The sequence below is a fragment of the Oncorhynchus mykiss genome, chromosome 14 (assembly GCF_013265735.2).
Source record: "Oncorhynchus mykiss isolate Arlee chromosome 14, USDA_OmykA_1.1, whole genome shotgun sequence".
Classification (NCBI taxonomy): Eukaryota; Metazoa; Chordata; class Actinopteri; order Salmoniformes; family Salmonidae; genus Oncorhynchus; species Oncorhynchus mykiss.
Genome location: NC_048578.1, coordinates 42899854 through 42913317, shown reverse-complemented (window position 1 = coordinate 42913317; position 13464 = coordinate 42899854). Strand labels below are relative to the sequence as shown.

Genomic DNA, 13464 nt, shown 5'->3' with positions numbered 1-13464 from the left:
GGGAGGAGGAAAGAGGAGAAGGAAAGAGGAGAGGGGAGGAGGAAACAGTAGGAGGGAGGAGAAAGAGGAGAAGGAAGGAGGAAAGAGGGGGAGGAGGGGGGGTGGGAGGAGGAAAGAGGGGGAGGAGGGGGGGTGAGGAGGAAAGAGAAGGAGGGAGGAGGAAAGAGGGGAAGGGAGGAAAGAGGAGAAGGGAGGAGGGTAGAGTGGGAGGGAGGAGGAGAGGTGAGGAGGAAAGAGTAGGAGGGAGGAGGAAAGAGGGGGAGGGAGGAAAGAGGAGAAGGGAGGAGGAAAGAGGGGGAGGGAGGAAAAAGAAGGAGGGAGGAGGAAAGAGGAGAAGGGAGGAAAGAGAAGGAGGGAGGAGGAAAGAGAAGGAGGAGAAAAGAGAAGGGAGGAGGAAAGAGTAGGAGGGAAGAGGAAAGAGGAGAAGGGAGAAGGAAAGAGAGGGAGGAGAAAAGAGAAGGGAGGAGGAAACAGTAGGAGGGAGGAGGAAAGTGGGGTGGGAGGAGGAAAGTGGGGGAGGGAGGAGAGGTGAGGGGGAAAGAGAAGGAGGGAGGAGGTAAGAGGAGAAGGGAGGAGGGAAGAGGAGAAGGGAGGAGGATGGAGGAGGAAAGAGAAGGAAGGAGGAGGAAAGAGGAGAAGGGAGGAGGAAAGAGAAGGAGGGAGGAGGAAAGAGGAGAAGGGAGGAGGAAAGAGAAGGAGGGAGGAGGAAAGAGAAGGAGGGAGGAGGAAAGAGGAGAAGGGAGGAGGAAAGAGGAGAAGGGAGGAGGGAAGAGGAGAAGGAAGGAGGAAAGAGAAGGAAAGAGGAAAGAGAAGGAAAGAGGAGGGAGGGGGAAAGAGGGGGAGGAAGGAAAGAGAAGGGAGAAGGAAAGAGAAGGAGGGAGGAGGAAAGAGTAGGAAGGAGGAAAGAGAAGGGAGGAGAAAAGAGGAGAAGGGAAGAGTGGGAGGGAGGAGGAGAGGTGAGGAGGAAAGAGGAGGAGGGAGGAGGAAAGGTGAAGAGGGAAGAGGAGGAGGGAGGACAAAAGATGAGAAGGGAGAAGTAAAGAGAAGGAGGGAGGAGGAAAGAGGGGGAGGGAGGAAAGAGGAGAAGGGAGGAGGAAAGAGTAGGAGGGAGGGGGAAAGAGGGGGAGGGAGGAAAGAGGAGGAAAGAGGGGGGAGGGGAAAGAGGGGGGGAGGAAAGAGGGGGAGGGAGGAAAGAGGAGAAGGGAGGAGGAAAGAGGAGGGAGGGGGAAAGAGGGGGAGGGAGGAAAGAGAAGGAGGGAGGAGGAAAGAGGAGAAGGGAGGAGGGAAGAGTGGGAGGGAGGAGGAGAGGTGAGGAGGAAAGAGGAGGACGGAGGAGGAAAGGTGAAGAGGAAAGAGGAGGAGGGAGGACAAAAGATGAGAAGGGAGAAGTAAAGAGAAGGAGGGAGGAGGAAAGAGGGGGAGGAGGAAAGAGGAGAAGGGAGGAGGAAAGAGTAGGAGGGAGGAGGAAAGAGGAGAAGGGAGGAGGAAAGAGAAGGAGGGAGGAGGAAATAGGAGAAGGGAGGAGTAAAGAGAAGGAAGGTGGAGGAAAGAGGGGAGAGGAGGAAAGAGGGGAGAGGAGGAAAGAGAGGAGGTTATAGGGGAGAGGTGGTAAGAGGTGGTAAGAGGGGAGAGGTGGTAAGAGGGGAGAGGAGGAAAGAGGGGAGGAGGAGGAAAGAGGGGAGGAGGAGGAAAGAGGGGAGGAGGAGGAAAGAGGGGAGAGGAGGAAAGAGGGGAAAGGAGGAAAGAGGGAAGAGGAGGAAAGAGGGGAGAGGAGGAAAGAGGGGAGAGGAGGAAAGAGGGGAGAGGAGGAAAGAGGAGAGAGGAAGAGAGGAGAGGAGGAAAGAGGGGAGAGGAGGAAAGAGGGGAGAGGAGGAAAGAGAGGAGGTTAGAGGGGAGAGGAGGAAAGAGGGGAGGAGGAGGAAAGAGGGGAGAGGAGGAAAGAGGGGAGAGTAGAGGAGGAAAGAGGGGAGAGGAGGTAAGAGGGGAGAGGAGGAAAGAGAGGAGGTTAGAGGGGAGAGGAGGTTAGAGGGGAGAGGAGGAAAGAGGGGAGAGTAGAGGTGGTAAGAGGGGAGAGGTGGTAAGAGGGGAGAGGTGGTGAGAGGAGGTAAGAGGGGAGAGGAGGTAAGAGGGGAGAGGTGAGGAGAGGAGGAGGTAAGAGGGGAGGATTAACCCCTACCTGTATACTAGGGGAGGTCTGTAGTGTTGTAGTAACTGGGTAGCTGTCCCGAGGATATGGACCAGGCCTGGAGCTGCTGAGGACCAGGGAGAGGGATGTGAGGTCTCTACCCCCAGATCCCTGTTCGCTGCTGGGGCTGAGGCTGTCCCTCACCCCCTGGCCTCTCTGGAGGTCCCCGTGGGTCGTGGCAGCCATGTTGGATAACTCTTCCTCCCTCCGCCACTCATCCTCTTCATCACCCGTCTCCATGGCGATTGAGAGGCAGCCAATAGCGTCCAAGGGGCGGGTAGACTGTCTGTGTCTCTCTTGCCTGCTGCTATCAGAAGGCTGTCCTTGTCCTAGTCCCTCCCCTTCCCCCCTCTCTAATAGGCTGAAGACCTGATGAATGCGGGGGGAGTGGTCTGAAGGGGGAGGTTTGGAAGGATGGGGCCTTGGGGGGTGAGGTTGGGGAGTCTGGGGGTTGGAGTGAGGCGTGGGCTGGAGCTGGGAGCGACAGGGGCCGGACTGGAGAGAACCATACTGTCTAGCCCAGCTCCGAGGTACCCCCCCCCCTGACCCAGCCCTTCCTACTGCCCACCCTGCCCCACCAGTGGTGAAACCACACCTCTTGGACAGATTGTGGATGGGTTGGCTGGGGGATGAGGAGAAGGAGGGGGAAGAGGAGAGGGAGAGGGGTTTACAGCGAGGAAGTGACATGGTACCCGATCTAGAATGGAGCTGGAGGGGGGAGGAGACAGAACTATTCCTCCTGTGCTCTGATTGGTTGAGCAGAGTTTGATGGACATGTGCAGGGAGCTCAGAGTCAGAGTGACAGGAGAGAGGCTTAACAGTGGGCTGGGAACGAGAAGTGGAGCCTAGAGAGTAAATCCCTGTCAGGATGACATCGTTGTTGTTGTTGACAGAGCTGAGAGGAGAGGAGGAGGAAGAGGAGGAGGCAGAGGGGAAGGAGGAGGATGGAGGGAGGTGGGAGGATCCTCTCTGGATATTCTGAGCTGCTGCCATCTCCCCTGTCAGCATTGCGCCCGCCACTAGAGCCCCGCCCGTTAGCATGTGGTTGGACACAGCTCCCCCAGCCAGGCTGTGATTGGAGAAGGAAAAGGAGTGGGACATGCCTGTGTTCTGGTCGGCCCTGGAGGCCAGCTTCCGCCTCTTGTTGCCCACCCAGGTCTGGAGAGAAAGAGACACATAGTTAACACCACTACCACCACCACCACCACCACTACCCAGGTCTGGAGAGAGAGAGAGAGAGAGAGAGAGAGAGAGAGAGAGAGAGAGAGACACACATAGTTAACACAACTACCACCACCACCACCACCACTATTACCACCCAGGTCTGGAGAGACAGTTGAAGTTTACATACACTTGGAGTCATTGGAGTCATTAAAACTCGTTTTTCAACCACTCCACACATTTCTTGTTATTAACAAACTATAGTTTTGGCAAGTCGGTTAGGACATCTACTTTGTCCATGACAAGTAATTTTTCCAACAATTGTTTACAGACAGATTATTTCACTTATAATTCACTGGAACACAATTCCAGTGGGTCAGAAGTTTATATATACTAAGTTGACTGTGCCTTTAAACCGTTTGGAAAATTCCAGAAAATTATGTCATGGCCTTAGAAGCTTCTGATAGGCTAATTGACATCATTTGAGTCAATTGGAGGTGTACCTGTGGCTATATTTCAAGGCCTACCTTCAAACTCAGTGCCTCTTTGCTTGACATCATGGGAAAATCAAAAGAAATCAGCCAAGACCTCCAAAAGTCTGGTTCATCCTGGAGAGCAATTTCCAAACACTTGAAGGTACCATGTTCATCTGTATAAACAATAGTATGCAAGTACAAACACCATGGGACCACGCAGCTGTCATACCGCTCTGGAAGGAGACGCGTTCTGTCTCCTAGAGATGAATGTACTTTGGTGTTAAAAGTGAAAATCAATCCCAGAACAGCAACAAAGGATCCTGTGAAGATGCTGGAGGAAACAGGTACAAAAGTATCTATTTCCACAGTAAAACGAGTCCTATATCGACATAACCTGAAAGGCCGTTCAGCAAGGAAGAAGCCACTGCTCCAAAACCGCCATAAATAAGCCAGACTATGGTTTGCAACTGCACATGGGGACAAAGATCTTACTTTTTGGAGAAATGTCCTCTGGTCTGATGAAACAAAAACAGAACTGTTTGGCCATAATGACCATCGTTATGTTTGGAGGAAAAAGGGGGAGGCTTGCAAGCCAAACACCACCATCCCAACCGTGAAGCACGGTGTGGCAGCATCATGTTGTGGGGGTGCTTTGCTGCAGGAGGGACTGGTGCACTTCACAAAATAGATGGCATCATGAGGGAGAAAAATTATGTGGATATATTGAAGCAACATCTCAAGACATCAATCAGGAAGTTAAAGCTTGGTCGCAAATGGGTATTCCAAATAGACAATGACCCCAAGCATACTTCCAAAGTTGTGGCAAAATGGCTTAAGGACAAGACAAGGTATTGGAGTGGGCATCACAAAGTCCTGACCTCAATCCTATAGAAAGTTTGTGGGCAGAACTGAAAAAGCATGTGTGAGCAAGGAGGCCTACAAACCTGACTCAGCTACACCAGCTCTGTCAGGAGGAATGGGCCAAAATTCACCCAACTTATTGTGGGAAGCTCGTGGAAGGCTACCTGAAACGTTTGACCGAAGTTGAACAATTTAAAGGCAATGCTACCAAATACTAATTGAGTGTATGTAAACTTTCAACCCACTGGGATTGTGATGAAAGAAATAAAAGCTGAAATAAATCACTCACGCTACAGACTTGGCCAAATGTTTAGAGAATTAATTCATTTTCACAGTCTGCTGCCTCAGTTTGTATGATGGCAATTTGCATATATTCCAGAATGTTATGAAGAGTGATCAGATGAATTGCAATTAATTGCAAAGTCCCTCTTTGCCATGCAAATGAACTGAATCCCCAAAAAACCTTTCCACTGCATTTCAGCCCTGTCACAAAAGGACCAGCTGACATCATGTCAGTGATTCTCTCGTTAAACACAGGTGTGAGTGTTGACGAGGACAAGGCTGGAGATCACTCTGTCATGCTGATTGAGTTCAAATAACAGACTGGAAGCTTCAAAAGGAGGGTGGTGCTTGGAATCATTGTTCTTCCTCTGTCAACCATGGTCGCCTGCAAGGAAACAAGCCTTCATCAGTGCTTTGCACAAAAAGGGCTTCACAGGCAAGGATATTGCTGCCAGTAAGATTGCACCTAAATCAACAATTTATCGAATTATCAAGAACTTCAAGGACAGCGGTTCAATTGTTGTGAACAAGGCTTCAGGGTGCCCAAGAAAGTCCAGCAAGCGCCAGGACCGTCTCCTAAAGTTGATTCAGCTGCGGGATCGGGGCATCACCAGTACAGAGCTTGCTCAGGAATTGCAGCAGGCAGGTGTGAGTGCATCTGCACGCACAGTGAGGCGAAGACGTTTGGAGGATGGCCTGGTGTCAAGAAGGGCAGCAAAGAAGAAGCCTCTTCTCACAGTGAGGCGAAGACGTTTGGAGGATGGCCTGGTGTCAAGGGCAGCAAAGAAGCCTCTTCTCACAGTGAGGCGAAGCCGTTTGGAGGATGGCCTGGTGTCAAGAAGGGCAGCAAAGAAGCCTCTTCTCACAGTGAGGCGAAGACGTTTGGAGGATGGCCTGGTGTCAAGAAGGGCAGCAAAGAAGCCTCTTCTCACAGTGAGGCGAAGACGTTTGGAGGATGGCTTGGTGTCAAGAAGGGCAGCAAAGGAGCCACTCCAGGAAAAACATCAGGGACAGGCTGATATTCTGCAGAAGGTACAGGGATTGGACTGCTGGGGTAAAGTCTGTCCCTGATGTTCCAGGAAAAACATCAGGGACAGACTGATATTCTGCAAAAAGGTACAGGGATTGGACTGCTGAGGACTGGGGTAAATTCATTTTCTCTGATGAATCCCCTTTCCGATCGTTTGGGGCATCCGGAAAAAAGCTTGTCCGGAGAAGACAAGGTGAACGCTACCATCAGTCCTGTGTCATGCCAACAGTAAAGCATCCTGAGACCATTCATGTGTGGGGTTGCCTCTCAGCCAAGGGAGTGGGCTCACTCACAATTTTGCCTAAGAACACAGCCATGAATAAAGAATGGTACCAACACATCCTCCGAGAGCAACTTCTCCCCAACCATCCAGGAACAGTCTGGTGACGAACAATGCCTTTTCCAGCATGATGGAGCACCTTGCAATAAGGCAAAAGTGATAACTAAGTGGCTCGGGGAACAAAACATCGATATTATAGGTCCATGGCCAAGAAACTCCCCAGACCTTAATCCCATTGAGAACTTGTGGTCAATCCTCAAGAGGCGGGTGGACAAACATAAACCCACAAATTCTGACAAACTCCAAGCATTGATTATGCAAGAATGGGCTGCCATCAGTAAGGATGTGGCCCAGAAGTTAATTGACAGCATGCCAGGGCAGATTGCAGAGGTCTTGAAAAAGAAGGGTCAACACTGCGAATATTGACTCTTTGCATCAATTTCATGTAATTGTCAATAAAAGCCTTTGACACTTATGAAATGCATGTAATTATACTTCAGTATTCCATAGTAACATCTGACAAAAATATCTAAAGACACTGAAGCAGCAAACTTTGTGGAAGTTAATATTTGTGTCATTCTGAAAACCTTTGGCCACGACTGAAGTCTTTTTTTATTTAATCAATTTCAGAGTAAGTCTGTGACGTAACAAAATGTGGAAAAAGTAAAGAGGTCTGAATACTTTCCGAACACACTGTACTTCCATTCATTTTTGTAACTGGTTCCCGGGGTTTTCCTTCTGAACAGTCTTGTGAGTCTTGGGGGAGCAACCGAAATAAAAACAACCCACTCGGAATGTGATGACAGAAAAAAATACAATCTGAAATGAATCACTCTACTATTATTCTGACATTCTTAAAATAAAGTGGTGATCCTAACTGACCTAAGAAAGACATTTTTACTAGGATGAAATGTCAGGAATTGTGAAAAACTGAGTTTAAATGTATTTGGCTAAGGTGTATGTAAACCTCAGACTTCAGACTGTATACTCAGACTGTATAAAGTGTAGGGTCACTAAGAAATGTCCTCGTTTTTAAAATCAAAGCAAATCTTGTTGTCCATTAAAATAACATCAAATTGATCAGAAATACAGTGTAGACATTGTTATGGTTGTAAATTACTATTATAGCTGGAAACGATTGATTTTTAAATGGAATATCTACATAGTTGTACAGAGGCCCATTATCAGCAACCATCACTCCTGTGTTCCAATGGCACGTTGTGTTAGCTAATCCAAATTGATCATTTTAAAAGGCTAATTTATCATTAGAAAACCCTTTTGCAATTATGTTAGCACAGATGAAAACTGTTGTTCTGATTAAAGAAGGCATAAAACTGACCTTCTTATGACTAGTTGAGTATCTGGAGCATCAGCATTTGTGGGTTCGATTACAGGCTTAAAATGGCCAGAAACAAAGAACTTTCTTCTGAAACTCATCAGTCTATTCTTGTTCTGAGAAATTAAGGCTATTCCATGCGAGAAATTGCCAAGAAACTGAAGAGCTCATACAACGCAGTGTACTATTCCCTTCACAGAACAGCGCAAACTGTATAACCAGAATAGAAAGAGGAGTGGGAGGCCCCGGTGCACAACTGAGCAAGAGGACAAGTACATGTGTCTGGTTTGAGAAACAGACGCCTCACAAGTCCTCAACTGGAAGCTTCATTAAATAGTACCCGCAAAAACCCATGTCTCATCGTCAACAGTGAAGAGGCGACTCCTGGACGCTGGCCTTTAAAAAATAAAATGAGATCAACGAGTTTACACAGCGAAGCCATTGGTTGCTGATAATGGGCCTCTGTACGCCTATGTATATATTCCATAAAAACTCAGCTGTTTCCAGCTACAATAGTCATTTACAACATTAACAATGTCTACACTGTATTTCTGATCAATTTGATGTTATTTTAGTGGACAAAAAAATTTGCTTTTCTTTAAAAAACAAGGACATTTCAAAGTGACCCCAAACATTTGAACGGTAATATATGTATGCATGTATGTATATAGTACCAGTCAAAAGCTTACACACCTACTCATTCCAGGGTTTTTCTTTATTTTGACATTGTAGAATAATAGTGAAGACATCAAAACTATGAAATAACACATGAATCATGTCGTAACCAAAGTGTTAAACAAATCAAAATATATTTCATATTTGAGATTCTTCAAAGTAGCCACCCTTTTCCTTGACAGCTTTGCACACTCTTGGCATTCTCTCAACCAGCTTCATGAGGTAGTCACCTGGAATGCATTTAAATTAACAGGTGTGCCTTGTTAAAAGTTAATTTGTGGAATTTAATTTCTTCTTAATGCGCTTAAGCCAATCAGTTGTGTGTTGTGACAAGGTAGGGTTGGTATACAGAAGATATCCCTATTTGGTAAAAAAAACATATTACGGCAAGAACAGCTCAAATAAGCAAAGAGAAACGAGAGTCCATCATTACTTTAAGACATGATGGTAAGTCAATCCGGAAAATTTAAAGAACCTTGAAAGTGCAGTCGCAAAAACCATCAAGTGCTATGATGCAACTGGCTCTCATGAGGACCACCATAGGAAAGACCCAGAGTTACCTCTGCTGCAGAGGATACGTTTATTAGAGTTAGCAGCCTCAGAAATTGCAGCCCAAATAAATGCTTCACAGAGTTGAAGTAACAGACACATCTCAACATCAACTGTTCAGAAGAGACTGCGTGAATCAGGGCTTCATGGTCGAATTTCTGTAAAGCAGCCACTACTAAAGGACACCAATAATTAGAAGAGACTTGTTTGGTCCAAGAAACATGAGCAATGGACATTAGACTGGTGGAAATCTGTCCTTTGGTCTGATGAGTCCACATTTGCGATTTATTCCAACCGCTGTGTCTTTGTGAGATGCAGAGTAGGTGGATGGATGATCTCAGCATGTGCGGTTCCCACCGTGAAGCATGAAGGAGGAGGTGTGATGGTGCTTTGCTGGTGACACTGTCAGTGATCTATTTAAAGTTCAAGGCACAGTTAACCAGCATGGCTACCACAGCATTCTGCAGCAATAGCCATCCCATCTGGTTTGCGCTTAGTGGGACAATCATTTGTTTTTCAACAGGACAATGACCCAAAACACACCTCCAGGCTGTGTAAGGGCTATCTGACCAATAAGGAGAGTGATGGAGTGCTGCATCAGATGACCTGGCCTCCACATTCACCCAACCTCAACACAATTGAGATGGTTTGGGATGAATTGGAAGACAGAGTGAAGGAAAAGCAACAAACAAGTGCTCAGCATTTGTGGGAACTCCATCAATACGGTTGGAAAAGCATTCCTCATGAAGTTGGTTATCAAGGCAAAGAGTGTCTAATTTGAAGAATCTAAAATATACTTTTTTGGGTTACTACATGATTCCATATGTGTTATTTCATAGTTTGATGTCTTCACCATTATTCTACAATGTAGAAAATAGTAGAAAAATAAAGAAAAACCCTTGGATGAGTAGGAGCGTCCAAACGTTTGACTGGTACTGTACACACAGCGCACTCGGAAAGTATTCAGACCCTTTTTACAGCCTTACTCCAACATTCATACAAAAAAGAATCATCTGTAATCAAATCTACACACAATACCCCATAATGACAAAACAAAAGCTGGTTTGAATTATTATTATTCATTTTGAATATAACATTTACATAGGTATTCAAACTCTTTACTCGGTACTTTGATGAAGCACCTTTGGCAGCAATTAAAGACTTGAGTCTTCTTGGGTATGACGCTAAAAGTTTGGCACACCTGTATTTGGGGAGTTTCTCCCATTCTTCTCTGCAGATCCTCTCAAGCTCTGTCAGGTTGGATTGGGAGCGTCGCTGCACAGCTATTTTCAGATCTCTCCAGAGATGTTCGATCAGTTTCAAGTCCAGGCTCTGGCTGGGCACCTCAAGGACATTCAAAAAGGACTTGTCCGGAGGCCACTCCTGCGTTGTCTTGGCTGCGTGCTTAGGGTTGTTGTCCTGTTGGAAGGTGAACATTTGCCCCAGTCTGAGGTCCTGAGCAGATTTTCATCAAGGATCTCTCTGTACTTTGCGCCATTCACCTTTCCCTCGATCCTGACTAGTCTCCCAGTCCCTGCTGCTGTAAAAACATCTCCACAACATGATGCTGCCACCACCATGCTTCACCTTAGGGATGGTGCCAGGTTTCCTCCAGATGTGATACTTGGCATTCAGGCCAAAGAGTTCAATCTTGGTTACATCAGACCAGAGAATCTTCTTTCTCATGGTCTGAGAGTCCTTTAGGTGCCTTTCGGCAAATTCCAAGAGGGCTGTAATTTGCCTTTTACTAAAGAGTGGCTTCTGTCTGGCCATTCTACTATAAAGTCCTGATTGGTGGAGTGCTGAGATAGCTGTGCTTCTGGAAGGTTCTCCCATCTCCACTGAGGAACTCTGGAGCTCTGTGAGAGTGACCATCGGGTTCTTGGTCACCTCCCTGACCAAGGGCCTTCTTCCTCGATTGCTTAGTTTGGCTGAGCGACCAGCTCTAGGAAGAGCCTTGGTGTTTCCAAACTTCTTTCATTTAAGAATGATGGAGGCCACTGCATCCAGCATCTTCAATGCTGCATAATTTTTTGTACCCTTTCCCAGATCTATGCCACGACATAATCCTGTCTCTGAGCTTTACGGACAATTCCGTCGACCTCAGGGCTTCGTTTTTGCTCTGACATGCACTGTCAACAGTGGGACCTTAGACAGGTGTATGCCTTTTCAAATCATGTCCAATCAATTGAATTTACCACAGGTGGACTCCAATCAAGTTGTACAAACATCAATGATAATTAATCAATGGAAACAGGATGCACCTGAGCTCAATTGAGTCTCATAGCAAACGGTCTGAATACTTATGTAAATAAGGAAAATGTTTTTTTTTTTATGTACTTTCCGAATTCACTGTATGTATGCATGTATGTGTGTATATAGACACCCCTTCAAATTGGCTATTTCAGCCACACCCATTGCTGACAGGTATATAAAATGGAGCACACCGCCATGCAATCTCCAAAGATATGTGGACGCCTAATCGGTTGAGGGCTGGGTTCTGTGCAGGCCAAGCAAGTTCTTCCACACCAATCTCGACAAACCATTTCTGTACAGACCTCGCTTTGTGCACGGGGCATTGTCATGCTGAAACAGGAAAGGGCCTTCCCCAAACTGTTGTCACAAAGTTGGAGTCACAGAATATTCTGGAATGTAATTGTATGCTGTAGCATTAATATTTCCCCTCACTTCAACTAAGGGGCCAAAACTTTACTGTTGGCACTACACATTGGGACAGGTAGTGTTCTCCTGGCATCCGCCAAACCCAGATTCATCTGTCAGATGGTGAAGCGTGATTCATCACTCTAGAACACATTTCCACTGCTCCAGAGTCCAATGGCTTTGAGCTTTACACCACTCCAGCCAACGCTTGGCATTGCGCATAGTGATCTTAGGCTTGTGTGTGGCTGCTATGCCATGGAAACCCATTTCACGAAGCACCCGACTAACAATTATTGTGCTGACGTTGCTTCCAGAGGCAGTTCGGAACTCGGTAGTGAGTGTTGCAACTGAGGACAGACGATGTTTATGTGCTACGTGCTTCAGCACTCTGCGGTTCAGTTCTGTGAGCTTGTGTGGTCTACCACTTCACGGCTGAGCCGTTGTTGCTCCTAGATGTTTCCACTTCACAATAACAGCACTTACAGTTGACCGGGGCAGCTCTAGCAGGGCAGAAATTTATGAACTGACTTGTTGAAAAGGTGGCATCCTATGACGGTGCCACGTTGAAAGTTACTGAGCTCCTCAGTACCGGCCAATCTACTGCCAATGTTTGTCTATGGAGATTGCATCACCGTGTGCTTGATTTTATACACCTGTCAGCAATGGGTGTGGCTGAAATAGAACCCACTAATTTGAAGGAGTGTCCACATACATACATACATATATATATATAAAAAAGTATATACATACATACATACATACATATATAGATAGATAGTGGATGAGAAGGCTTTCCCGTTAACCCTAACCCGTTGTTCTAGTAGATGAGAAGGCTTTCCCGTTAACCCTAACCCGTTGTTCTAGTAGATGAGAAGGCTTTCCCGTTAACCCTAACCCGTTGTTCTAGTAGATGAGAAGGCTTTCCCAAAAACCTTCTCAATTAAATGTTAACTTAAAAGTAGCCTATGCTTACCTGGCTTAATGAGATCATGATTATTTTAAAATCAACTCTACCATCACGTGCGCTACAAAAAAAAAACACTTAAACAGCCTCTTGCTAGGTGCACACAAAACAAATCTACATTTCTCAATTTTCCCAGACCCCAAAAGTTGTCTCCTGGTGTGGTTAAAGCACGGTTGTGGACTTACCCAATTGAGTTGTTTTTCAATTAAAGTGTGACAGAGCAAAAACTGAGGAAAACAGAAACCTGGAAAAACAAAAAAACTGAAAAAACAAAAGCATTTCTGAGTTTTATAGAGCCCTACATACCCGCACCACGCTGAAGTCCAATTTGGTCTCCTGAGAACACTGAAGGATCAGCTGGAAGCAGCTCTTGCTCTGATTGGTCATCCCGTTGTCATAGTAGCTATCCAGGACTCGCTGCTGCTCCAGTGTGAACACAGACCGCAGGTTCATCTGACAGAAACATGTAATTGGTCAATAAACTAGCCAATGAAAACAACATTGAGTTCACTAATCACATCACATTTTATTGGTCACATACACATGGTTAGCAGATGTTATTGGTCACATACACATGGTTAGCAGATGTTATTGGTCACATACACATGGTTAGCAGATGTTATTGGTCACATACACATGGTTAGCAGATGTTAATGGTCACATACACATGGTTAGCAGATGTTAATGATCACATACACATTGTTAGCAGATGTTAATGCGAGTGTAGCAAAATGCTTGTGCTTCTAGTTCCGACAATGCAGTAATAACCAACAAGTAATTTAACAATTTCACAACAACTACCTTATACACACAAACGTAAGGGACGAATAAGAATATGTACATATAAATATATGAATGAGTGATGGCCGTATGGCATAGGCAAGATGCAGTAGATCAGGGGTGTCAAACTCAAATACCCAGTGGGCCAAAATGTAAAACCTGAACAAAGTCACGGGCCAACATTGAACAAATTAACCTTTTAATATGGACCCAAACAAGTTTTG

The 13464-nt window shown here is 46.1% G+C and overlaps 1 protein-coding gene across 1 annotated transcript in view; it reads right to left on the bottom strand.

Moving 5' to 3' along the window:
• Positions 1-13464, bottom strand: part of LOC110514351 (highly divergent homeobox) — a 48768-nt gene that overhangs the window by 9261 nt on the left and 26043 nt on the right. Inside the window, exons 5-6 of the mRNA XM_036943652.1 lie at positions 12767-12913; positions 2177-3343 (exon numbers count right to left, since the gene is read on the bottom strand). Coding sequence (XP_036799547.1) covers positions 2177-3343; positions 12767-12913 — 1314 coding nt within the window. The remainder of the gene's footprint in view (positions 1-2176; positions 3344-12766; positions 12914-13464) is intronic.